This window comes from Carya illinoinensis, chromosome 3 (genome assembly GCF_018687715.1).
Source record: "Carya illinoinensis cultivar Pawnee chromosome 3, C.illinoinensisPawnee_v1, whole genome shotgun sequence".
NCBI lineage: Eukaryota > Viridiplantae > Streptophyta > Magnoliopsida > Fagales > Juglandaceae > Carya > Carya illinoinensis.
The window spans coordinates 50013585-50038592 of NC_056754.1; the positions used below are offsets into that span (position 1 = coordinate 50013585).

At 35.6% G+C, this 25008-nt stretch overlaps 1 protein-coding gene and 1 pseudogene across 1 annotated transcript; both read left to right on the forward strand.

The window, feature by feature from the left end:
• The first annotated feature begins 1321 nt into the window (after nt 1–1321).
• Nucleotides 1322–17428, forward strand: LOC122304922 (annotated as a pseudogene).
• A 4302-nt stretch (nt 17429–21730) lies between these two features.
• On the forward strand, nt 21731–23683 carry LOC122305108 (protein kinase PINOID 2). The gene is made up of 2 exons (XM_043117432.1): nt 21731–22477; nt 22699–23683. Exons 1-2 carry the CDS (start codon nt 21903–21905, stop codon nt 23549–23551), a joined length of 1428 nt encoding a protein of 475 aa, XP_042973366.1. The 5' UTR covers nt 21731–21902; the 3' UTR covers nt 23552–23683.
• The last annotated feature ends 1325 nt before the right edge of the window (nt 23684–25008 follow it).

Here is a 25008-nt window from a genome sequence, read left to right on the forward strand (position 1 = left end):
TTTTCTTCTTTCTCTTTTTATTAATTTTACAACACGTTATCAGCACGATTGGAAAAATCTTCCTTCTGCCGCATGGTTCTCGATTTTCTCTCTCCATCTCTCTCTCTCTCTCTCTCTCTCTCTCTCATGGGACGATTGGGTTGCTAAAAACCCAGTTGGAGAAACAAAGGTCAAACTCAAAAACTAAGCTTTTTGGTCATGTGATCAGATCTATAGGCAACGATGAAATTGCCATGGTTAATAAAGCTTTTTAGCTGAGATTTGAGGACCAGATCTTGGAGGGGTTTGCGGACCTGAGCGGGTCCGTTAGGGACTAGATGGCAGCCAGGTTGAAGGACCTGTCTGAGTTGGTTCCTACTTAGTAGGGCCCAACTCAACATGCCGAGCTTTCCAAAATCGGCGGGCATCTCGTGAGTATCTGATCGGAACCTTCGTCGGTGAGAAATTGTTCCCTATCTCCTCTGATTTCTGGCAGAATCTCCTCGAGCTCCCTCTTGACCTTCGCTGGCACGCCCATCGTGTTCTAGGGGTGGGTAGCAGGGCCCTGCACCCCGCTACCCCGCCCCCATTCGCCTCGCCCCCGCACGATGGGGCGGGGTACACTGCTCTGCATGGGCTGGGGCGGGGGACCCCGCCCCGCCCTCACCTATATATATGTATTATATATATAAACATAAATATTTATATATACAAAAACATAAATATATGTTTATATATATAAACATATATTTATATTTTACAAATTGTGTATATATAAATATATATTATAATTTGTTAGACTTGTTTAGAAATTATGCATTAGCAAATTTAAAAACTATATAGTTTAAAAACTACTACACTACAACTTACACAAAATATGCATTAGCAAATTTAAAAATTGCATCATTTTTAAATTATAGTCATATTTACAAAATTTAAATTTACAATTTAGATCTAAAAATATATTTTTTTTCACTTTTAGGTCTAGAAATAATTTTTTAAAATAATAAAATATAGTTAATATTTGAAGTGAAAATAAAGCAGGGCAGATTGGGTATCCGCCCCGTACCCCGCCCGCCTCGGGGATGTGGGGGCGGGTGGCGAGGAGGAAAACCCCACCCCCGCACCATGCGGGGCGGGGTGCGGGGAGAGGGCTACCCCGCACCGTATGGTGCGGGTAGCACCCCTATCGTGTTCTCCAGGCGTGTGAGCTTCTCGCACAAAATAACTGAACATGTTTTCTCTCAGTCCATTTTCAACCTTAGCCTACACAAGAACTGTAACTGAAGCCAGAGCTAGATTACGTCACATTTTTGTCACCTAGGGTTTCGGGGCAACGACGATGAGAGACGATGAGGATGAAGAAGGTCAACGAGAAGAGGAGGATGTAGTCTATGTGGTCCGAGATCCACCGGAGAATAATTCTGATCTTGGTTGCGTGGCCCTGGTTATTTCTGGTTCAGGTATGAACTTAGCGGCAGCGTTGGCGGCAGAGCAAGACTTCTGGGCGTCGCACGAACTGGAGAGAGGGACGGTGATAGTAGCGGGACCCACTATTAATAACGTCATAAGTGCCGAATCTGTAATTCCCTCACCGGCAACACTGTCAAGGGTGTCGTCGATGAGACAGATCGAGGAAAAAATGGACAGTGGAGATGGGGAGGCGAGGGAGAAAGAGAGAGAGAAAGGAAGAGGGGCCGTGGGGAGTGATTCAGTGTGCTGCGTGTGCATGGTGAGTAAGAAAGGCGCAGCGTTCATCCCATGTGGGCACACTTTTTGCAAGGTGTGTATGAGGGAGTTGTGGTTGAACCAAGGATCTTGTCCGCTTTGCAATCGTTCGATCCTTGAGATCCTTGACATCTTCTAAAATCATCAGCCGTGATACCTCGAAACTTATGAGAGCACGAGGTTCTGTTGATTTTAAAGTTAGTGGTTTTCTACTTTAAGTTTTTCAATATATTATTTGCAATCTCCAAGGTGAGTATTAAAGATTATATTCCTTATTATTATTTGATAAAATTATACTTTTATTCTCATGGTTTACATCTCAGTTATATCTATAATGAATTAAAATTTTCATAATTTACATTTCAATTATATCTAAGGTCAATTTTTATTCACATAGTTTATATACAAGTTTTATTTATTTTTTTATACTTGTTATGAATTATTGATGATAAGATTCATCTTTGAATAGAAATTGAGCATCCCTGAAGCATCCCTCTAAATCAATAATTTTATTGAGTATCTCATAATAAAAGATCTATTGATTCTGTGAGATAGTTTAAATGAGTGATACGTGTACCAAAAGCTCATTATGATTAATGCACCTGAAGTTGCATAATTGAAATTATGTAGAGAAAAGCCACTAAAGAATATATGTTTAAAATGAATGCATCGAATGTGCTCTTGAAGTAGTAATATCGAGTATAAAAGTTCACAATATATTTTAAATTTATATCTGGTCTTCTAGTGGCTAAGCAAAATAATGAGTTTTTATTAAGAAATCATTAGTCACGTCTTACTAGTTCCACATTATTCCCTGAAATAAATGATATTGGATTTATATCATTCTCAGAAGAAAATGGTGCATTTTATTCAAAAAAACTAAGAGATTGGACGTGGTAATGAATATCTTTATAATACTTTTAAGATTTCAGGCCAGAAGCTCGTATTGGAAAAACTAACAGCTTTTTCTTTGAAATGATATTATACAACTATTGAATCAAATATTATGATGCATCAAAAGTGATATGATTCAAAATATTTGTATGCTTTTCATGATTATCTTGATCATCCAAAATCAATTACGATAAGTCGAATAATTTTCAAATGGACGTCTATAAAAGAACCAGAAGATTCTTTTACTATAAAGTCTTCCCACTATGAGCGGAAAGAAAATTTTGCTAGAAGCAAATGAAATGAAATAATTCGACGTTATCTTAATTATTATAGGTGAACTGTAAGTTCAGATTATAATTAATTGATGGATGCAATAATATAAAAATGTCTCATATTCTAGCTGCTAAAATCCCAGCGAAGATTGAAGTCCCCATAGGACAATTAAGAAATTTAGCAGTCTAATAAACATATGATATGTCTAAAAGCATGTGAGACATATTGATACAAAAGATAAAGCATCTCAAAAGAGAAAAGCACAAATAAAAGAAATTGGTGCTCCTGAAGAAGCCGCACCCACAAAACAAGCAATAAGATCTATCTAAACTTTATGTACAAAATTCTCCCATAAAAACTCCTAAAGAGTATAATCATCTTGAAGAGGTTTTTCATGAAATGTCTTCCCTTAATGAGGGACAGGTACCTGAAAATAACGAGATCTCGATATATTTCATGAGTATTGGAGAAATTTTGGATAGAAATAAAACTGTTGTCAACAACGTATTTTCATATAAGATGACACTTGATATTACCAGAAGCAATGAAGAAAGTGAGTCAAGAACCGTCAAAGAATATCGACGTAAAAATATTAACCAAAATAGAAAGAAACAATTCCTGCAGAATTGATATCACTAGTAAAATGTGATACATATGGACCAAACACCTAAAAGGTGATGCTTGTTAAATATCAGTGGGTATTTGTATAAAGGAAATGAAAATGTAATATATAAATCACGAGTCGATTTTTTGCAGAAATAATATTGATGTACTTTTAAAGTGGATGAAATTATATTGAGGTTTTTATTAGCTTGAAAGTTACCGAGAGTTTGGATATGCATGATTAACTGCATATTTATATGGATTGCTAGATATGAAATGCATGAAGTATATAGTCCTGAAGTACTTATTTTATCAAATTTCAAAAATCCTTATATGATCTAAAACAATCCAAATGCACGTGGAACAAGCTATATTCTATATATTTTCAGTATCTATATTAACTTATTGCAGTTTATATATATGATTTAAATGTTATTAAGGCTCTAGAAGAGCTTATAAAAATTGCACATATTTGAAATATAAATCTGAAACCCTTTCAGATTCAAGGAGGAGATGAATGAAATTATTAGTTCTGAAATACCATCTCTTAAATGCAATTAGTATTTTAGATTCATATTACGGTTTTGTAAGAAGTATGCGTTATGAAAGAAGAAATAAAATGGAGCACACAGAATATCTACCAGGAGATAGAAATACAATATGAATATTTGTAAAATATTATTTTATTATCTTGAAACAAAATTATAAAAATTTGAAACTCTTTACCTAATTCTTTAAATAATCTTGCTTTTCAAAAATTTGTATGGTATCCTTATCTAAAGGAGTATACAATCGAAAAGAAGATTTAAGTAATGATTTTTAATTCCTATTCTCTTACTTTATTGCTCCTATCTTCATGGCTCCAGAAGAAGTCGTTGAAGGATAGAAATTTTCTCGTTAAGTTTGTCAACTCCACAAGTTTGAGATTGTAGTCATTGAGAAAATGTGACAGTAGTTGATGAGTATCGGGTACCGAGACTCACAAGCTCGTAGATAACATTATTATCTGACTTATTAGTCAGATCATTATTATATTGCATTATAGCACTTACGGTAGAAACAGAAACAACTTGTGAACGAGGTGTAGAATACCTCATATATTGGTCATGAGAAAATTGCTGAGCCATTGCAGAGTAAAAATATAGAAAGAGATTTCAGAGTAAGAATACAAACTAATTACAGAAAAGTGAAAAGGATGATATGCAAATGAAGATGAGCAGAATATTTCTTTTACAGAGAAAATTATAACAAAATATCTCTATTGCTTCATAGCATCTCTTGTGAAGTATCTCTCTACAAGAGACAAGAGATGTAGCATCATAACCCTGCGGCGCTTGATAGCTACAGAAGAGCTGTAAAATTCTGCAGTGCTTGTCTGGTCTAAAAAGATGGCCACCATTTTTGTTAAATATGGAGGTTAGTGGGTTAATTTTGATGACTTCTCCACTAATTATGTTATTTATAAGAACTCCAGAAGAGTACAACTCCAGAATAGTACAACTCCAAAAGAGTAGTGAATTTAATGTTAAAATAATCTTAAATCAATATGGTGAATTTGTTTACCAAAACATTATCAACTGCATCATTTAAAGAGTTGGTATATAATATTGAGATGCATCAACACAAATACCTTTAACTATAAAGTTTTGAAGCACTTTTATATGGACAAAGCCCATCTACTGAGTGCTCCAATGGTTGCTCAATCATTTGATGAGCAGAAAGACCCATTTCATCCTTGTGAAGATGATGAAGAAAATTTTGGTCCTAAAGTACCTTATCTCAGTGTAATTGGAGTCCTGATGTATCTTGCAAATTGCACTCGGTTATCTTTAATATCCACACAAAAAGAGCATTGCAATTCATGAAGAAAAATGTGAAATTGATGTCAAGCAGATACAGTCGAGTAATAATTTGGCAAATTTATTCACTAAAGCATTACTAACTGCAATATTTAAGAAGATTATGCAGAACATTGGAATACGGAGACTTAAAAACATATTATCATGCACTTTTTAGGGGGAGTAATGTGTTGAAAACTTGTGCTGATTGTACTCTTTTTTCTTCGCTAAGGTTTTATCCTACTGGGTTTTCCTTTGTAAGATTTTAATGAGACAATCCTAAAGCGCTTGACGGTACACATAAATACTGTACTTTTTTTTCCTTTGCCATTGGTTTTTTCCTATAGGGTTTTTCTTTGGCTAGGTTTTAACGATGCATATTCTTTAAATATGATCATCTAAAGGGGGAGTGTTATAAACCAACTTGTATTGTATGACCACATTTAGCCGTCATAATTGACCAGGTTTTAGCCGTTAAATAAGACCTTTGTCCTCCTATATATGGGAATCATTCTAGGTTCATATGATGGAAATATGAATTCTCTCTCTCTCTCTCTCTCTCTCATTCTCTTTGTCTTTCCTTCTTTCTCTTTTCATTAATTTTACAACATACTCTAATTTATAATAGATTAATAATTTTAATGGGACTTCAATTATACAATTAATTAATCTTGCATTTGAGTGCACGTCACATATGAACTTTTATAGAATCAGAGTCTATTCTAACAAAAGATATTGAATGACCTGAGGGGGAGAGGGCAAAAACAGGTAAGAAATAAAAAGATTGGGGAAGTTTATCAGGGCTAGGGGAAGTCGGAGGTAAAAGAAAGAGAAGGTAAAAAGAAAAGAATCTAATGAGTCTGAGTGTCTCCTTGCAGCGCCGTGCATAAGGTGTGTTGTGGTTCTCCTATGTGGCTGTCATCTATTGGCTTCCGATGAAATGAGATTATAGGAGCCACCTGTCAGAAGTTATTCTCTATTGAAGTACTTGAGCTAGCTGTGCCACATAAATAGAATGACTCGAGGGGGAGATACACCACTCATCCCAAATTATTTTGAGAGGAATAAGATTTTTCCGTTTATAATAATTTAAAAATAAAAATCTAGGCATATATATATATACATACTAGGAAGGGCACAACATGCACTGCACGTGTGCCCAGTCTGAAAAAAAAAAATAGTTGATAAATGAGAAGATAAATAAAAAAAATTCAAATAGATTTAAAAGAGGTTATAAATTTTAAAAAGTTATATCAAATATAATAAAAAGTACACAAAAAATATGGAGTTTATATACAATTCACTGTTCTATTTAAGCATATAATTACAATAGTAAAAAGTTTGACAAAAAGATATTTGAACGTTTATGTTGTTGCTTCAATTACAGGACTGATGGAAAGGATGCTTAGCTTCTTCTTACGCAATTGTCCAAATTGATTAATTTCTACACCTAGATAGATGATTCATTCATTTTCTGATTATTACATATCATTAATCTAAATTAATTAGTACATCTAAGAATAAAATGAATCTATTAAAAATAGTCAATTTGATGAGAAAAAAATTACAGGAAACAAAAATAGATAATGTAAACCATCTTTGTTAAATACATGTGTAGTCATATCAATATAAAAGAAAAGATTTTCTTTTAATAATTGGGTTTTTTTAACTGTTCTTAACAAATATTTAACAAAAATATGATACATATGTATTTCATCGATTTCTTATTGTTACAACCATCAAAAATATATTTAAAGACCTAAAATAATAACGATCATAATATATAATAACATTGTTGTTAAACAAATAGAATAAGAATATTCCATATGAGAGAGAAGACAACATACCAAAAAGTATAGGACAAATAAAAAAAACAACCGAAGTAGAGAAAATTAATAAGAAGTGAAATGAGAAAATGTGAAACAACAACAAAAGCAGCATATCTGTTAGAAAGAATACATTAGAAAAAAGCAACACAATAATTATATAGTGCCATCTGTTAAATAACACTATATTAACAAATTGAGAATAATAAGAGATGTAACTATTAAATTCAATATTTACATAATCCAAAATTGAAGGAAATAAAATGCTGCATGAAATAACATAAACAGACCATATTACATTAAAAATTATAAATCTACATGAAATAATGTTATTAATATCAAATTTTTTATTGAATGATTGAATTTATTCAACAATCAAAAAATATTTAGATTTGGAAATGATGTATCTAAATAAATCATTAAATGAAAGTCATTAATAAAAGAGAAAAATAATATATAAATAATTCAAAATGAAAGCAACTGAAATGCCATAAAACATTACACTTTACTTTTTCAACATTTTGTTTCTCTATCAAATTTTTATGAACACTTAGTATTTATTTAGAAACAAAGAAGAAGAGAGACTATAGTCCAACTAATAAACCTAAACTCATTTATAACATTATTTATTTTTCACACCTAAAGGCCAAAAGAACTTAATATCTTTTTTAAAAAATGATACCACCTCCTGATCTATAGTTTCAAAAAAGAACAACAAAAAACCCAGCCCACCCATTTCCTAATGTGACGCCTTTTAAACAAAGCAATTAATCCCCTTCTTCACCTGCTACGTCGAGATTGTCAACATCCTCTCTCTCTTTTTCTCCCCCTATTTCTTCCTCTCCTCTCTCTCTCTCTCTCTCTCACACACACACAGAAGGTCGTTCTCTCTTGCTCTCTCTCTTAGTCAGAAGGTCTCTCTCTCTCTCTCTCTCTCTCTCTCTCTCTCTCTCTCTCTCACATACCCAGTCTCTATTTCTCGAATCGTTTGAAGAATTTTTATTTATTTATTTATTTTTACATTTACACATGTATTTTTTTTTTTTTTTACATTTACATTTACACATATATTTCAGATTGTGTTTGGATCTAGTTTGCGTGTATATGGGCATCATTGTTTTGCTGAACTTGTAGAAGTTGAAGATAAAAAACCTGTGACTGGTATAGAATGGAAACCAAATGGGTTTTGAATTTTTGGTAATTGCTGTCAGTTGGGTTTTTCTCTTGTTTAGCACTGTTAGATTTTCTTTTTGGATTTGGGTTCCTTTCGTGTATATGGGTATATGATTTATTTAGTGAATTTGTATAAATTTCAAAGGATTGTTCTTGGATTTGGTTTCGTTTCGTGTATATGTGTATGATTTATTCAGTAAATTTGTACAAATTTGAAAGCATTGTTTTTTTCTAAATCTGCACAAAACAGATAGAAACGTACAAATGTAGAAAGAGAAGAAAGTAAGTCGATGGTGGGTGACGCCGACATTGTCTACGGTGGTCCAAGGCGGCACCAGAGGCTGGGTCTTCTCGAAACCTTCATTGGCATCTCAATGGGTCTTCCTTACGGTGTGCACGGCAACTGTGAAAGGGAAACGTAGGAGAGATCAAGAGAGAGAGAGCCGCGACTGCTTGAAGGAGGGTTGTTGTCCAACCTACTCCGTGGCTTTTGACGGCGACAAGGGACGTGAGGTGGAGAGATAGAAAAGAGAGAGTCTTTGACTGAGTTGAGAGAGAGATGCTATTTTCGATGGTTTAACCGAAAAGCAAATTGCAAATTTGGAACAAAAGCAGGGGTAAAATGGGAAAAAAAAGTATTAGACGAAAACACTGTTTTAAACGGATTCGCACTTTATAAAAAAGGTATTAGATGAAAATACTGTTACAAATGGATTCAAACTTTATATATAAGGATATGTTGTAAAATAACATTGTAAAATTGTATGACCACCTTGAGCTAGCCGTCAAATGCACAGTGCATAGTGCCAGCATAGTACTGCATAGTAACTGGCATAGTAAATGACCGACATCGCACAGTGTGCATAGTGCTAGCATAGTACTGCATAGTAACTGGCATAGTAAATGGCCGACATCGCACAGTGCGCATAGTGCCAGCATAGTACTGCATAGTAACCGGCATAGTAAATGGCCGACATCGCACAGTGCATAGTGCCAGCATAGTACTGCATAGTAAATATGCACAGTGTCAGCATAGTACTGCATAGTAACTTGCATAGTTCCCTTTGTACGCCTATATATATCGTTGAATTCTTTAAGAAATTCATAAGTTTCATAACTTCTCTGAGTTCTATCTCTCTCTCTCTCTCTCTCTCCTTTCGATAGTTTTATAACACGTTATCAGCACGAGAGTTCTGACGATCTTGAAGCTAATAGTCCTCTACTTCAAGTAAGTCTTTCAATATATTTTTTTATAGTTTTCAAAATGAATATGAAATATTAAACATACTTATGTTCTTGATTTATATATGTAGAAAATGTCAAATCTTACAAAATTGGAATTCGTTGCTCTTGACATTTCTGGGAAAAATTATTTATCTTGGATCCTTGATGCTGAGATCCATCTGGATGCAATGAACCTGGGAGATACAATTAAAGAAGGAAATCAAGGGTCCCTGCAGGACCGTGCTAAGGCAATGATTTTCCTTCGGCACCATCTTCATGAAGAATTAAAAACTGAGTATCTAACGGTGAAAAATCCACTTATTTTGTGGAATGATTTAAGGGAGAGATATGAACACCAGAAAACTGTAATCCTCCCAAAAGCTCGTCATGATTGGATGCACCTGAGGTTGCAAGACTTCAAGAGTGTTAGTGAGTATAACTCTGCACTCTTTAAAATTAGCTCGCTATTGAAATTATGTGGTGAAAAAGTCACTGATGATGACTTGTTAGAGAAGACATATACTACTTTTCATGCCTCGAATGTGCTCCTGTAGCAGCAGTATCGAGAGCGAAAGTTCAAGAAATATTCTGAACTTATATCTTGTCTTCTATTAGCTGAGCAAAATAATGAGCTTTTATTAAGAAATCACCAGTCACGTCCTACTGGTTCTATATCATTCCCTGAAGTGAATGGTACTAGATTTACATCATTCCCAGAAGCGAATGGTGCATCTTTTCAAAGAAAAAGAGGGCGTGGACGTGGTAAGAAAAACTATAGAAGTGGAGGTCCTAGAAGTGACCACACTAAAAGGGAAAATAATAGATATACACCGTACCACCAGAAGTGGTTCAACTCAGAAAAGGGCAAAGGTCCTCAAAATAAATTTGTAAAGAAATATGAAGATGAATGCCATAGATGTGGTATGACTGGACATTGGTCTCGTACCTGTCGTACAGCTAAACACTTGGTTGACTTATACCAATCTTCCATAAAAGAAAAAACAAAGAAATTTGAAACAAATTTTGCTGAACCATCATATGTTTTAAATTCTATAGATGGAGAAGATATTACAAGTCTTGATGTTTCTGATTTCTTTGAGGATTCTAGTGGTAGAGTTGATCATGGAAGTGTTCCTTTTTAATTAATGTATTTCCTTTATATTATTGTAAAATATTTTTATTCTGTAATGTTTTTTTTTAGTAATGAAAGTTTTATATATTTTGTAGAATCATGAGTCTTATTGATGAACTTTCTATCTCCGAGATGAATAATAAAGATGTATGTCTGGCTGACAGTGCTACAACTCACACAATTCTTAAGGATAAAAAATATTTTCAAAATCTAACATTGAGTAAAGCCTATGTTCATACCATCTCCGGTTCATCGAATCTAATTGAAGGCTCCGGAAGAGCTTATATTGTGTTGCCTAATGACACCAAATTTTGCATTGATGATGCTCTATTTTCTTCACAATCCAGAAGAAATTTATTAAGTTTTAAAGATATACGTCGTAATGGTTGTCATATTGAAACCATTAACGAAGACGATAAAGAGCATCTTCTCATTACTAAAATAATTTCGAGCCAGAAGCTCGTATTAGAAAAACTGCCTGCCCTCTCATCTGGATTGTATTATACAAAAATGAGAACAATTGAATCACATGTTGTAATGCACAAGAAGTGCATTGATCCCAAAATATTTATGACTTGGCATGATCGCCTTGGACATCCGGGATCAATAATGATGAGACGAATAATTGATAATTCGTATGGGCATCCCCTAAAGAATCAGAAGATTATCTTACCCAATGAATATCCATGCTCTGCATGTTCTCAAGGTAAATTGATTATCAAACCATCTATCTCAAAGGTTGGTTTTGAATCTCCATCGTTTTTACAAAGGATTCATGGAGATATATGTGGGCCTATTCAACCATCAAGTGGACCGTTCAGATATTTTATGGTTTTAATTGATGCATCAAGTCGATGGTCACATGTTTGTTTACTTTCCACTAGAAATGCTGCATTTGCTAAACTTCTTGCACAAATAATTAAGCTACGAGCACAATTCTCTGACTATCCAATTAAAACTATTCGATTGGATAATGCAGGAGAATTTACATCTCAAGCTTTTGATAATTATTGCATGTCAATAGGAATAGATGTTGAACATCCAGTTGCCCACATACATACTCAAAATGGTTTAGCTGAATCATTGATTAAAAGGCTTCAGCTAATCGCTAGACCTTTACTCATGAAATCAAATCTTCCTATTTCTGCTTGGGGACATGCTATAATTCATGCAGCATCATTAATTCGAGTTAGACCATCAGCATATCACAAATATTCACCATTACAGCTTGCATTTGGTCAGCAACCAAATATTTCTCATCTTCGTACTTTTGGATGTACTGTATATGTTCCAATTGCACCTCCACAACGTACAAAGATGGGCCCTCAACGTAGACTTGGGATATATGTTGGGTTTGATTCTCCATCTATTATCAGATATCTTGAGCCTCTTACAGGGGATATGTTTAAGGTACGTTTTGAGGATTGTCATTTTGACGAATCCATTTTTCCAACAATGGGTAATGAGAAGTCGGTGCCTGAAGCACGACAAACATTGTGTAATGAGAAGTCGGTGCCTGAAGCACGACAAGAAATTACTTGGGAAAATAAAGCTCTTTCCCAATTTGATCCTCGTACATAAGAATGTAATCTAGAGGTTCAAAAGATTATTCATTTGCAAAGTGTTGCAAACCAATTACCGGATGCATTTACTGACACTAAAGGTGTGGTAAAATCATATATTCCTGCTGTTAATGTTCCAGCAAGGATTGCAGTCCCTGAAGGACAAGTTGCCAAAATAGCAATAGGCGAGTCTAAGATACGCCTGAAGCGTGGACGGCCTATTGGTGCTAAGGACAAAATTCCTCGAAAGAGGAAAATACAAAATGAATTTGGTACTCCTGAAGAGTCCATACCAACACAGGCCATAAGAGTAATTGATGCTCATGAAGAGAGTAAATCTCCTGAGAAAGAACCTCCTGAAGAGGTATTTCATGAAATGTCTTCCCTTGAAGAGGGACAGGTACCTGAAAATAACGAGATCTCGATACATTTCATGAATACAGGAGAAATTTTGAATAGAAATAAAACTGTTGTCGACAACATATTCTCATATAAAATGGCTCTTGACATTACCAGAAGTAATGAAGAAATTGAGCCAAGAACTGTCGAAGAATGTCGACGTAGAGATGACTGGCCAAAATGGAAATCAGCTATTGAAGCTGAATTAAACTCGCTAGCAAAGCGAGAGGTCTTTGGACCAATTATACAAACACCAAAGGGTGTAATACCCGTTGGATATAAATGGGTATTTATACGTAAACGTAATGAAAGTAATGAAATTGTGCGATATAAAGCACGACTTGTTGCACAAGGTTTCCTGCAGAAACCGGGGATTGATTATGAGGAAACATACTCTCCTGTTATGGATGCAATCACATTCAGATATTTGATTAGTTTGGCAGTTATAAAAAGATTGGATATGCAGTTGATGGATGTGGTCACCGCATATTTATATGGATCATTAGATCATGACATATATATGAAAATCCCTGAAGGATATAAAATGCCTGAAGCTTCTAATCTGAGTACATCCAGAAGTATGTATTCTATTAAGCTTCAAAGATCTTTATATGGGTTAAAACAATCCGGACGCATGTGGTATAGACGCCTTAGCGAATATCTATTGAAAGAAGGATTTGAGAATAATCCAATATGCCCATGTGTTTTTATTAAGAAATCAGACTCCGGATTTGTTATTATTGCGGTTTATGTTGATGATCTAAATCTTGTTGGAACTCCTGAAGAGATCAGAAGAACTGCTACATATTTAAAGAATGAATTTGAAATGAAAGATCTTGGCAAAACGAAATTTTGTCTCGGCCTGCAGCTCGAGCATTTGCCAAATGGAATTCTCATTCATCAATCAAATTATACAGAGAAAGTCTTGAAACACTTTTACATGGACAAAGCTCATCCCCTGAGTACTCCAATGGTTGTTCGATCACTTGATGTGCAGAAAGATCCATTTCGTCCTTGTGAAGACAATGAAGAAATTCTTGGTTCTGAAATACCTTATCTCAGTGCAATTGGAGCCCTGATGTATCTTGCAAATTGCACTCGGCCTGATATTGCATTTTCAGTTAATTTACTTGCAAGATATTGTTCCGCACCAACTCGAAGACATTGGAATGGCATTAAACATATCCTTCGATACCTTCGAGGTACGGTTGATATGGGATTATTTTATCAATATGGTTCAAGTCCACAATTAGTTGGATATGCAGATGCAGGTTATCTTTCAGATCCACACAGAGGTAGATCTCAGACTGGATATGTATTTACTTATGGAAATTCTGCTATATCATGGAGATCTGTCAAACAAACACTATTTGCTACATCTTCAAATCACTCAGAGATCATTGCAATTCATGAAACAAGTCGAGAATGCATTTGGCTAAGATCAATGATCCAACATATTCAAGAAAAGTGTGGTCTTCCAGTGATTAATGATAGTCCAACAACTTTATACGAAGATAATGCTGCTTGTATTGCTCAAATTAGAGGAGGATATATCAAAGGTGATAGAACCAAACATATTTCACCTAAATTCTTTTATACTCATGAACTTCAAGAAAAAGGTGAAATTAAAGTCAAGCAGATACGATCAAGCGATAATCTGGCAGATTTATTCACAAAAGCATTACCAACTGCAACATTTAAGAAGATTGTGCAGAACATTGGAATGCGGAGACTTGAAGACCTTTTATCATGCACTTTTCAGGGGGAGTAACGTCTTGAAGACTTATGCTGATTGTACTCTTTTTCCTTCGCTAAGGTTTTATCCCACTGGGTTTTCCTTCGCAAGGTTTTAATGAGGCAATCTTAAAGCATTTTACGGTACACATGAATATTGTACTCTTTTTCCTTCGCCATTGGTTTTTTCCCACAGGGTTTTTCCTTGGCAAGGTTTTAACGAGGCATATTCATTATATGTGGTCATCCAAAGGGGGAGTGTTGTAAAATAACATTGTAAAATTGTATGACCACCTTGAGCTAGCCGTCAAATGCACAGTGCATAGTGCCAGCATAGTACTGCATAGTAACTGGCATAGTAAATGACCGACATCGCACAGTGTGCATAGTGCTAGCATAGTACTGCATAGTAACTGGCATAGTAAATAGCCGACATCGCACAGTGCGCATAGTGCCAGCATAGTACTGCATAGTAACTGGCATAGTAAATGGCCGACATCGCACAGTGCATAGTGCCAGCATAGTACTGCATAGTAAATATGCACAGTGTCAGCATAGTACTGCATAGTAACTTGCATAGTTCCCTTTGTACGCCTATATATATCGTTGAATTCTTTAAGAAATTCATAAGTTTCATAACTTCTCTGAGTTCTATCTCTCTCTCTCCTTTCGATAGTTTTATAACAGGATATAAGTATAGATATATATGATTTTACAATAATTAATTGTGATTGTAGACATGTGCCGTATATGACCAATCAAAAAATATTTTTTCTAAAAGGCATATTGAGGTTAGTGAACAATGAGATAGACGAATTTCTTTTCAGGTGAACAGCGCAACAGAAGGCTGTTGTGGTTAGTAGTAACTCCAGTTCTTTCTCTGATATCGCCCATCATAGTTGCCTTAGTTTGTTACGTGCGATGGAGAAATCATCGTTTAAAAGACTCGAGTCTGAAGAGATTCTGGGTTCAAGTGGGCTCCTATGTAGCACCAGTTGATGAAGATAAACTTGGAGACAAATATGGAAGAAAGAAGGATCACGATCTGCCACTGCTCAGTTTTGATTGCGTAGCAACATCTACAAATAACTTTTCTGAAGAAAATAAGCTTGGAGAAGGTGGTTTCGGGCCTGTTTACAAGGTAATTCCACGATATTGAATGACTTCCAAGAGTGACGTTGTTTCTTTGATTTCTTAGTTAGGCATAATTATCACAGAAGACATTTTAATTTGAAATGAAGATTTAGCACATTGTGCGCAGAAACTGACATGACGTTCTTCTCATCCTCCGGATTATTTCCATGCTTCTCACAGTTAATGACACAGCAATCAAAACTTAATTCTGGTTAATATTCTTTTATAGGTAAAACCTAATTGTGTTTAGTGTCAATTCATAAGCATCTCTGGCCAAAAAAAAATGGATTGTAAGCATTAGTTTGGATTCTGCTCTATTATGTTATAGAATGAGAAGATACAAGGATATGGGATTTATTTTGGCCACTCATTGCTTTACATTTGCGTGCCTGATTTGTGGTTTAAAGCTATTACTATTCTACCAAGAATGTCCTACTCCGGGAAATAACAAATAATTGACATTTTGCAGGGTACTTTGCTTGAGAATGAAATTGCAGCGAAGAGACTTTCTAGACAATCTGGTCAAGGACTGGAGGAGTTCAAAAATCAGGTTCAGTTGATATCAAAGCTGCAACACAGGAACCTCGTTCGACTGTTGGGTTGTTGCATTCAAAGAGAAGAAAAAATTTTGATCTATGAGTACATGGCCAACAAAAGCTTGGATTTCTTCCTGTTTGGTACGTGACGACCTTATTTCAGTTTCATCTTTGTGCATGTTTTTATTGATCTCTTGTTCCTCACTAAATTTAAAACTTGAACCAGATCCTACAAAGAAGATTTTATTGGATTGGAAGCACCGTTTCAGCATCATTGAAGGGATAGCTCAAGGCCTTCTTTATCTTCATGAGTACTCTCGATGTAGGATCATTCATCGTGATTTGAAAACCAGCAATATACTGTTGGACGCCCACATGAATCCCAAAATATCAGATTTTGGCATGGCAAGGATTTTTGGAGATGATGAAGCTCGGGCAAAAACAACCAGAGTTGTTGGGACGTAGTAAGTGACTTGTTCTTCTTTATGCATGATCTCAGCATGGATTCCCCTTCAAGTACTAACCACTTGGTGTTGATTGTTGAGACAGTGGTTATATGTCGCCAGAGTATGCTGTGCACGGCCATTTCTCGATAAAATCTGATGTGTTTAGCTTTGGAGTCATTATGCTGGAGATCCTTAGTGGCAGGAAAATAGTAACCTTCTGCCATTCAGATCGCTTTGTGAACCTCCTAGGATATGTAAGTAACTAAAATGTCAAACATTCGGAACTTGATTTATTCTTCATACTTGTGTTCGTTTAAAAGTTGACTTCTTTCCCCCCTTTCCAACATTTTCTTTATCCATGTTTGAAGGCTTGGGATTTGTGGAAAAGTGGATAGGGCTTGGAATTTATGGACCCAACATTGTCTAACACATGTTTGTCGAGCCAATTTATGCAATGCATTCAGGTGGGTCTCTTGTGTGTGCAAGAGCGTCCAGGAGATAGACCTTCCATATCAGACGTTATTTCTATGCTAAGCCATGAAAATACAAATTTGCCTGCTCCTAAAGAATCAGCCTTTTACATCCGTACAAATTACTCTGCTTCACCTATGCAGCAAACTAATTCTCTGAATGATGTAACAGTTTCAGACATTGTCGCTCGATGATAGCTAACAACTTCCCGATGAATAACATGTTACCAAACATTTCTTTGAATTAAATTATAGACATTTCATATCTTTCTAGCTCAAACTTAAATTTATCAATTTCCTATCCATTATTTTCTATTCCTTAGCAACATTTTCTTCATTTCTTGTGTTCCCAACCAACTAGACAATCTATTTGTTGGCTTCGATCCAAAACTACCATCGAGAAAGCAAAGATGTTGTATGTCACCATATCTCCCTAGCCTGACAGTGTAAAATAATAGTGGCAGAAAAATAACGTATATATTGCACTATGAGTTTTCACGGCTGTGTTCCTCACTCTTTTCTGAATTTTCTTGCCTTTTCCTTTTTATCTGTTGTGCTTTCTGCCTCTCTTGCATCAAGATTTCTCGAAGGTCTTGCTCGAATTTGAAGGCTTCAAATGCAAGAGAGATGGACACATGAGAAATTGATGCTACCTGAAAAATCCACACAAACAATAATAAATGCAGTAGGGCACAAACTCATTTCAAATATGTCTCCCTTCTACTTGAAACTCTCAACTTAGGATAAGAACTTGGGGAACATTTTCTACCATTTGGTTTCATTCTTTTAGCTAAAGGCCTCGTCAAAATTCGTTTGGACATGATCAGGGTCCAGAGATGTGAGACCATTTTGGATATGAATCTGCAAACTAAAAAAGTATAAACTAAAAAAGTATAAACTAAAAAAGTATTCGTACAGATGCATATCTTGGACCCATGAATTGAAGCTGGCCATGATGAGATGTCCCAGACAATGCCCATATCAAAAACATATAAAGATTAAGTTCAGTTCCTCAGTGTATGCATTGTCCATTACGAATTCAGTCCACTTTTCACTGAAATTGATGCCTTTTCTGTATAAACAAACTTTGCTAAGTTACCATGTGATCTCTCTTTATTTTAGATACTTTCTTTTTTTTTACATATTTTAGTGTGGGGTTGTCAGGTAGCCATTACAATATTGCGATGCTTTCCCAGTTTGATTTTTGTTCTAATATCTTCATAAAATTTCAGAGCTTCCACTAATTTGATTCCATAAACAAAAACTCTATATGCAATCATTTTTTCGTACACTTTTACATACTCTACTGATATGATTGGCAGAGTCATTTCTATAATATAAAATAACTATTTTGGCCAATTACATTAGTGGAGTGTATAAAGAATACGTAAAAGTGACTGTATATAGTTGAGTTTATTCCAACTAGCAAGCATAACTAACAATAAAAAACCTACTTTTATGAAAAAGTAAATACAAAATAGTTTCGAGATATAAATATGTAGTATTCTCATCCTAACATATGATGACAGCACCGTATCCTCTATATTTTGTCAGTACTCAATAAATTTTCTATTTAAATATATCTAGACTAACTTGGACTCAGAATCTGCCCCATTCCATAGACATTAACTTTAGGTCAAAGTAAGATCTAACTCCAGGAATCCCACTGAAATTTTAGCAGGGGTGGACATTTCATATATGCCTGATGGTAGGGGGAGAAGAATGTATGGGGCAAGTGATGGAGGTTTGAGTTTTCCAATATATTTGCCACTCTGCAACACTGCAATTCTTGCTAGGTCTGCTGCCTGAAACCGAAACCAAAAGTGGTAAATGATAAGATCCTGCACAGAAAAAGTGGGATAAAATGGAAAGAAGAAGAAAAACAAAAGAAAGATAAATGTTGACTGTTTTATATGAAACGTACAAAGCTAGAAATCAAAGAGTTTCTGAAGTAGTGGTACAAATCCCCATTAAATGCAGGACAAAATATGCTATGATCTTCCCCAACATCCTCTGCATTTTCACCTTTCCCCCCACATTACATTTTATTGCATTTTTCTTCTTTTTGTCTTGAAAATCAAGTGCTCAATGTTTTGTTGGATTAAAGGATTTCTTTAGAGAACAATGATGATGGAAGGAAATTAGGATTATGGGGCCACAAGATCCGTCTCACGGAATGGGGTAAATGACAAGAAAGTCTAGAAGGTAGGGAATATATATAATACCTCTCTATATAATGGGTTTGATGATGAAGAGATTATGCACACAACACAATCAATGATATTACTCCAAACAGAATCCAGGCCAGAATATATAAAACCAATGGAGCAAGGTATCCAATGTGTTTTTGAGCTTAAAAGAACACAACCAACTCATAAATAATCTTCTAGAAGTGAAAGAGATGATGTTGAGTTCAATTACATAATATATGGGAGTCATAATGAAAGGAAGGAAATAATTGGCAATAATAATGCCTCCATTTGCTTTCCTTAGGATCAAAATTGGTAATTTTCTTTCTCCATAAATGCACTTCAAGCATTAAACTAGGAAACAGCTTGCATTGTTTGAGAACAATGATATGAACATGGTAACTTTGAGTTTCTTGTCCGATTTGAATTTGACATGATTGTTTTCCATTATATACACAATTATAGAAAATAAATATTGTTTATATGATGCGCGACAAAATTTATCACTGTCTTTTAGAATTGACCAAATTACGATTATTTAAACTTCTTAATGCATATCGATCAAGAACACATTATGCTTTCGGATTATGTAAATTTTGCATTATAGAAACAAAAGAAAACTCATTTCTAGGCTGAAAACTAGAATTATTCTAAACTCAAATATAAATCATTAAAAGATATATTGAAGTTTTGGCAAAAGAAAAACAAAAAGGAAAAAAAGAGGGAAAAATGTCAAGTCTAAAGGAGCGGATAGATTAAATATGGATGGGAGATATGAAATAATTGGAAATATCCTAATAAATGGATTATGGACCCAATACAAAGGTCCCTACCTTAGGCTCACATGCATTACAAGAATGTCATAAAAAAGTTACCATCATTTCTCTCTGTTGAGGTGGAAAAATTATTTGGGGGCACGGGTGCTTCGTGCCCCCACCTTTTCACATCTCCTTTAATACAACCCAAAAATAAAAAATCCACCGATATTACCAAACAGTCCCCCCTCCCCGGGGGGGTTTCTTTTCTTTGAAACCACCGTTCAAAAGGCAATGTTTGACCGGCGAAACTGAATTGCGTCGGTTTTCTTTGATGCCCCATACGATGTCGTTTTTATGGAATATAAAATTATTAAATATTTTCAAAATATAAATGATATGGTTTTCTGGTGTTCTTATAATATAATATTATGAAAAATTCTACTCGTTATTCTCATATCACATATCACACATGATTTTTTAATTTTTTTTTTATTAAATACGTGGTATATGGATTATAAGTAAAATAATTCAATTAATTTAAAAAAAAAAACAAAAAAAATGATGTGGAGAATGAAGATCAGTAATAAAATTTTAATATTATATTACTAAAATATCTCTATAATTATTAATTTACTCCAAAATTATCTAGACTATCTAGTAATTATTCTCAATTTTATTTTTGTGGGCCGGAGTACTTGAGTACTAGTATGATCACTTTTGACAAGGTGAAGGCTTGAAACCTGGAGAATGCCACAGAATTTGATGTGTACGAAATATCTGTGTGTGGGTCTTTTAACTTTGGCCCCCATGGGAGACATGCTCTCTCTCTCTCTCTCTCTCTCTCTCTCTCTCTCTCTCACACACACACACTCTCTCAAAGGTGGCTGGTGCTGGATACTGCATCATAGTTTATAAGTACGTTTAAGCAATCAGAGTAGTGAAGGCCATTTCATGAAATGTCCTAGAAAGATCATAACATAAACAAATTATAATAATGAGTTACAATTTACAATGCTTTTTTTTCCTGTATTACTGTATATACAGTGAAGCATATATATATATATATGCTTTGGACATATATATTCCTTTTTGGAAGCCACCTTTGAACCAACAAAACCTAGTGGTGGTGTCAGTTAGCATGCCCAACCCAACATCAAATCTCTTTTTCTTTTCTTAACATGACTATGCTTCATTCCTGCAGATCATTCTATTCAGTTCAAAACCACACGAACGAAAGAGTAGTACTACACCATGCAGCATATATGCCACCAAATAAAAGATATACGACTCCATCGTAGTACTAATATTACTGATCATGATCATTTGCACCAAAACTACATATATAGACCAAAAAATGTATATATGTAGGCAACTCATGAACTATATCAACATGCAAATGATGATCTACTTTAATTTGCACCCGCTGAGTACTTTTAAGAGTGATTCTTCATTTACTTAATTGTAATCTCGTTGAGATTTATCGAAAATCACATATTGTCATAACTTATCAGAATTTTTCTTTTTCAAACAATATAGAGTCTCATATCATCGGTCATTCTCTAATATTCAAGCCGGGGATTACATAACACATCACAATCGTATCCGGTTTTTATATATCATGTGCTAAGCTAAACATTAGGGAGATTAATTTCATCACATTAGGGTATTAAAGCTTATTTATTTGTTTGAAGAGGAGATGGGCCATAAGGTCATGATCAGGCATAGTGGCAGTGTTGTGATAATCAGTGGATGGTAGTGGCATTTACCTAACCACATAAAACATAAGCCCTTTTATTATTAGGCAAAAGTTGGGGGCCAATCTCTATTAGCAAAAGTAGTACTTTGGGAACTTCCTCCAAACTACATTGCATAAATATTCATGCGCTGATTAACAGTACCCACGAATTAATCTTGTGTGTATATATAAAGACTGGGAAAGCAAGCAGAACCTCTCAAACATATTTGCAGTCTTTTAATTTACACGTACATGCTCCCTAAACAACAATGGCTTCCATTTCCAGAGATGAATCCGACTATGACAGCAGCTGCTCCTCGATAACCGTGCCGGACTCTAGCCGGAGCTGGATGAGCAACCTCAGCTTCGGCAGCCGCCGGAGCTCGGTTTCCGTCTGTTCCTCCACTACTACTGACACCTCTCTGCTAAGCTCTCACAAGCCCCATAAGGCTAACCAAGCCGCCTGGGAAGCCATGCGGCGTCTCCGGAGCTCAAAAGGTCAAGTGGGTCTCGACCACTTCAAGCTCCTCCGTCGCCTCGGCAGCGGCGACCTCGGGAACGTCTATCTCTGCCAGATTCGGAACCCGGTGCTGGGGTTACCGCAGTGCTTCTACGCCATGAAAGTGGTGGACAAAGAAGCTCTCGCCATAAGGAATAAACTGCAGAGGGCTGAAATGGAGAAGGAGATTTTGGGTATGCTTGATCACCCTTTCTTGCCAACATTGTACGCCGAGTTAGAGGCTTCTCATTATTCTTGCTTGGTCATGGAGTTTTGTCCCGGTGGAGACTTGTACGCCGCTCGACAAAGACAGCCCGGGAAGCGCTTTAGCATTTCATCTGCTAAGTAAGTCTCTTTGATCTTCAAAATCACTTAAAAAGTTGTTAATATTTTCTTTTATGGAAGCTCTCTCCTTGTTAGCAACAAAGTCAAGAAGTGAAGTGACGTTGCAACAAGTGATTGGCTAGTACTACTGCATTATTCTTACTTTTTTTTTTTTTTTTTTTTTTTCGTATACGTTTTATTATATGGATTAAAATTAAGTAAATGCTGTTGAAATGTGACAGGTTTTACGCTGCTGAGACACTCCTAGCTCTAGAGTATCTCCACATGATGGGTATTGTTTACAGAGACCTTAAGCCAGAAAATGTGCTGGTCAGAGAAGATGGACACATTATGCTTTCGGATTTCGATCTTTCACTCAAATGCGATGTTGTTCCTGAGCTCCTAAGGGCTAAACGGTACTTGGATTCCAATGACAAGTATGCAAAATGCTCGACACCTTCTTGTGTTGCACCCATGCAGCCTGTGCTGTCATGTTTCTCAGCCTCCAACAAGAGAAACAAAGCTAATGTTTCGACAATAACAGAACGGGTTAATGTCCAGGAACTTCATCCAGAACTGGTGGCTGAGCCAATCAATGCTCGTTCAAAGTCCTTCGTTGGGACACACGAGTACCTAGCTCCGGAGGTGATCTCAGGGCAAGGCCATGGGAGTGCGGTTGATTGGTGGACTTTGGGGGTGTTCTTGTACGAAATGTTGTATGGTAGAACACCTTTCAAAGGTGAAAACAATGAGAAAACTCTCATCAACATCCTTAAACAGCCACTAACCTTTCCAAAAATTGGTATTGGCAGCAGCAAAGAATTTGAAGAGATGGTGAAAGTTCAAGACCTCATATGTAAGCTCTTGGTGAAGAATCCCAACAAGAGAATTGGAAGCTTAAAGGGATCTGTTGAGATCAAGAGGCATGAGTTCTTCAAGGGTGTGAATTGGGCTTTGATTAGGTCAGTTAGACCACCTGAGGTCCCTAGAGATTTACATGACAAGACGATCAGGAGTAGAGCTTTGTTACCAAAGTTAAGCAAGAAAGAGAGGGATGAACCATATCAGATCCCTCATCATTTTGATTACTTCTAATTGTAGATGTAAATAAAAATAGGTAAAGCAGAAAGCACATATCATGTATGCATGACACCAAAGAAAGAGTTGTTCTCCTCTGTTTTTCCTGTTAATTAATTATGATAAGTTGATGATATCTATTGTACGACCGAGTCACTATGCTTTGAACTTGCATTTATTTATTTGGTACATTTGTTTAATACTACTTTTTTGGGTACCATTTGGTCCTCTGTCTCTCTCCCTCTCTCGTGTATATAATTAATACTCGTGCTTATGTGTAAAAGAAGATCAGGGATCCCATAATTGTCCCAATGTGATTCTCATGAGAACTCAGTGAACTCATGTGATCACAATAATTACTTTCTCCATTATGGAAGGGGAAAAAAAAATATTATCAAAAGGAAATTGGAACCTTTGCTTTCTTTCAAGTTTGAAAAGATTGTCTACTTTCCTCATATGGGGACTTTTATATCCTCGCATTCACATGCCCTTTCACCGAACAATGCAAAGAAACAAATTAGCAAACAGACTTCATCCTTTCCTGCATCTTCTTTCTCTTCTTTCCATTTTTTTCTTTCCCTTGTCAAGATATCACCCTTTTCTTTTTAACCTTTTGGCCTTTGATGAACAGTTAAATGGCTTTAATAATTATACTTAAGGAAAAGAGAAAAGTTGGGAATTGTGTCGTAAGAAGAAAGGATTAGATCTCTTGTGAGGACCACTTTGAGACAAAATGCCACAAGAATGGTTATTATATTGACCACATCATAACCGAGGAGGTTTATTTATTTTTTCTTTGAATGAATCATGAATCATAACCAAGAAGATTAATCAAAATGTCAGTACCTACGTACTAATCTTGCATTTACCAATGCTAGCTACTAATTAAGAATAAAGGGAACCCATTTTCATCTTTTTAATATGCTTATCCAACTATATATGTGTACCAGGGTTGGTATATTTTACCAAGATAAACAGATTACAGCTATGGCAGAAACAATGATGACAGTGGTGCATTTTCTAAGCTATATCCATCATTACCATGAATAAAAAATGGGCATTTCTACGTACTATATATAGATATATAGATATATTGATCAGCCACTGAATCATAATCTGCAGGTCTCACCATTAGAAAAACAAAACCAATGTCACGTACTTTTCTTGATTAAAATTCAACTCTGGTATCAGTTGTCTGTCGAATAATTGAAGAATTGACGGTACTCTTTGATCAGGAGGAAGACTACTACTCAGTCAGCTCCCTTGAAAAAGGTCAACAGGCTGAATCAGCTTCATTGAATTGCCATTTTGCTAACCCCATTCTTGGAAATTTGGTCTGTAACTGTCAGTGGTGATCAGCTTGCAGCAGTACGCGTGCTACTTCCCCACTCGGAATTTTCATGCTGCATGCGAAAGCGACACGGGGCTGTAATATTTATATATGTATCATTTGAACCCTTTCTCGGCTTCTTTTT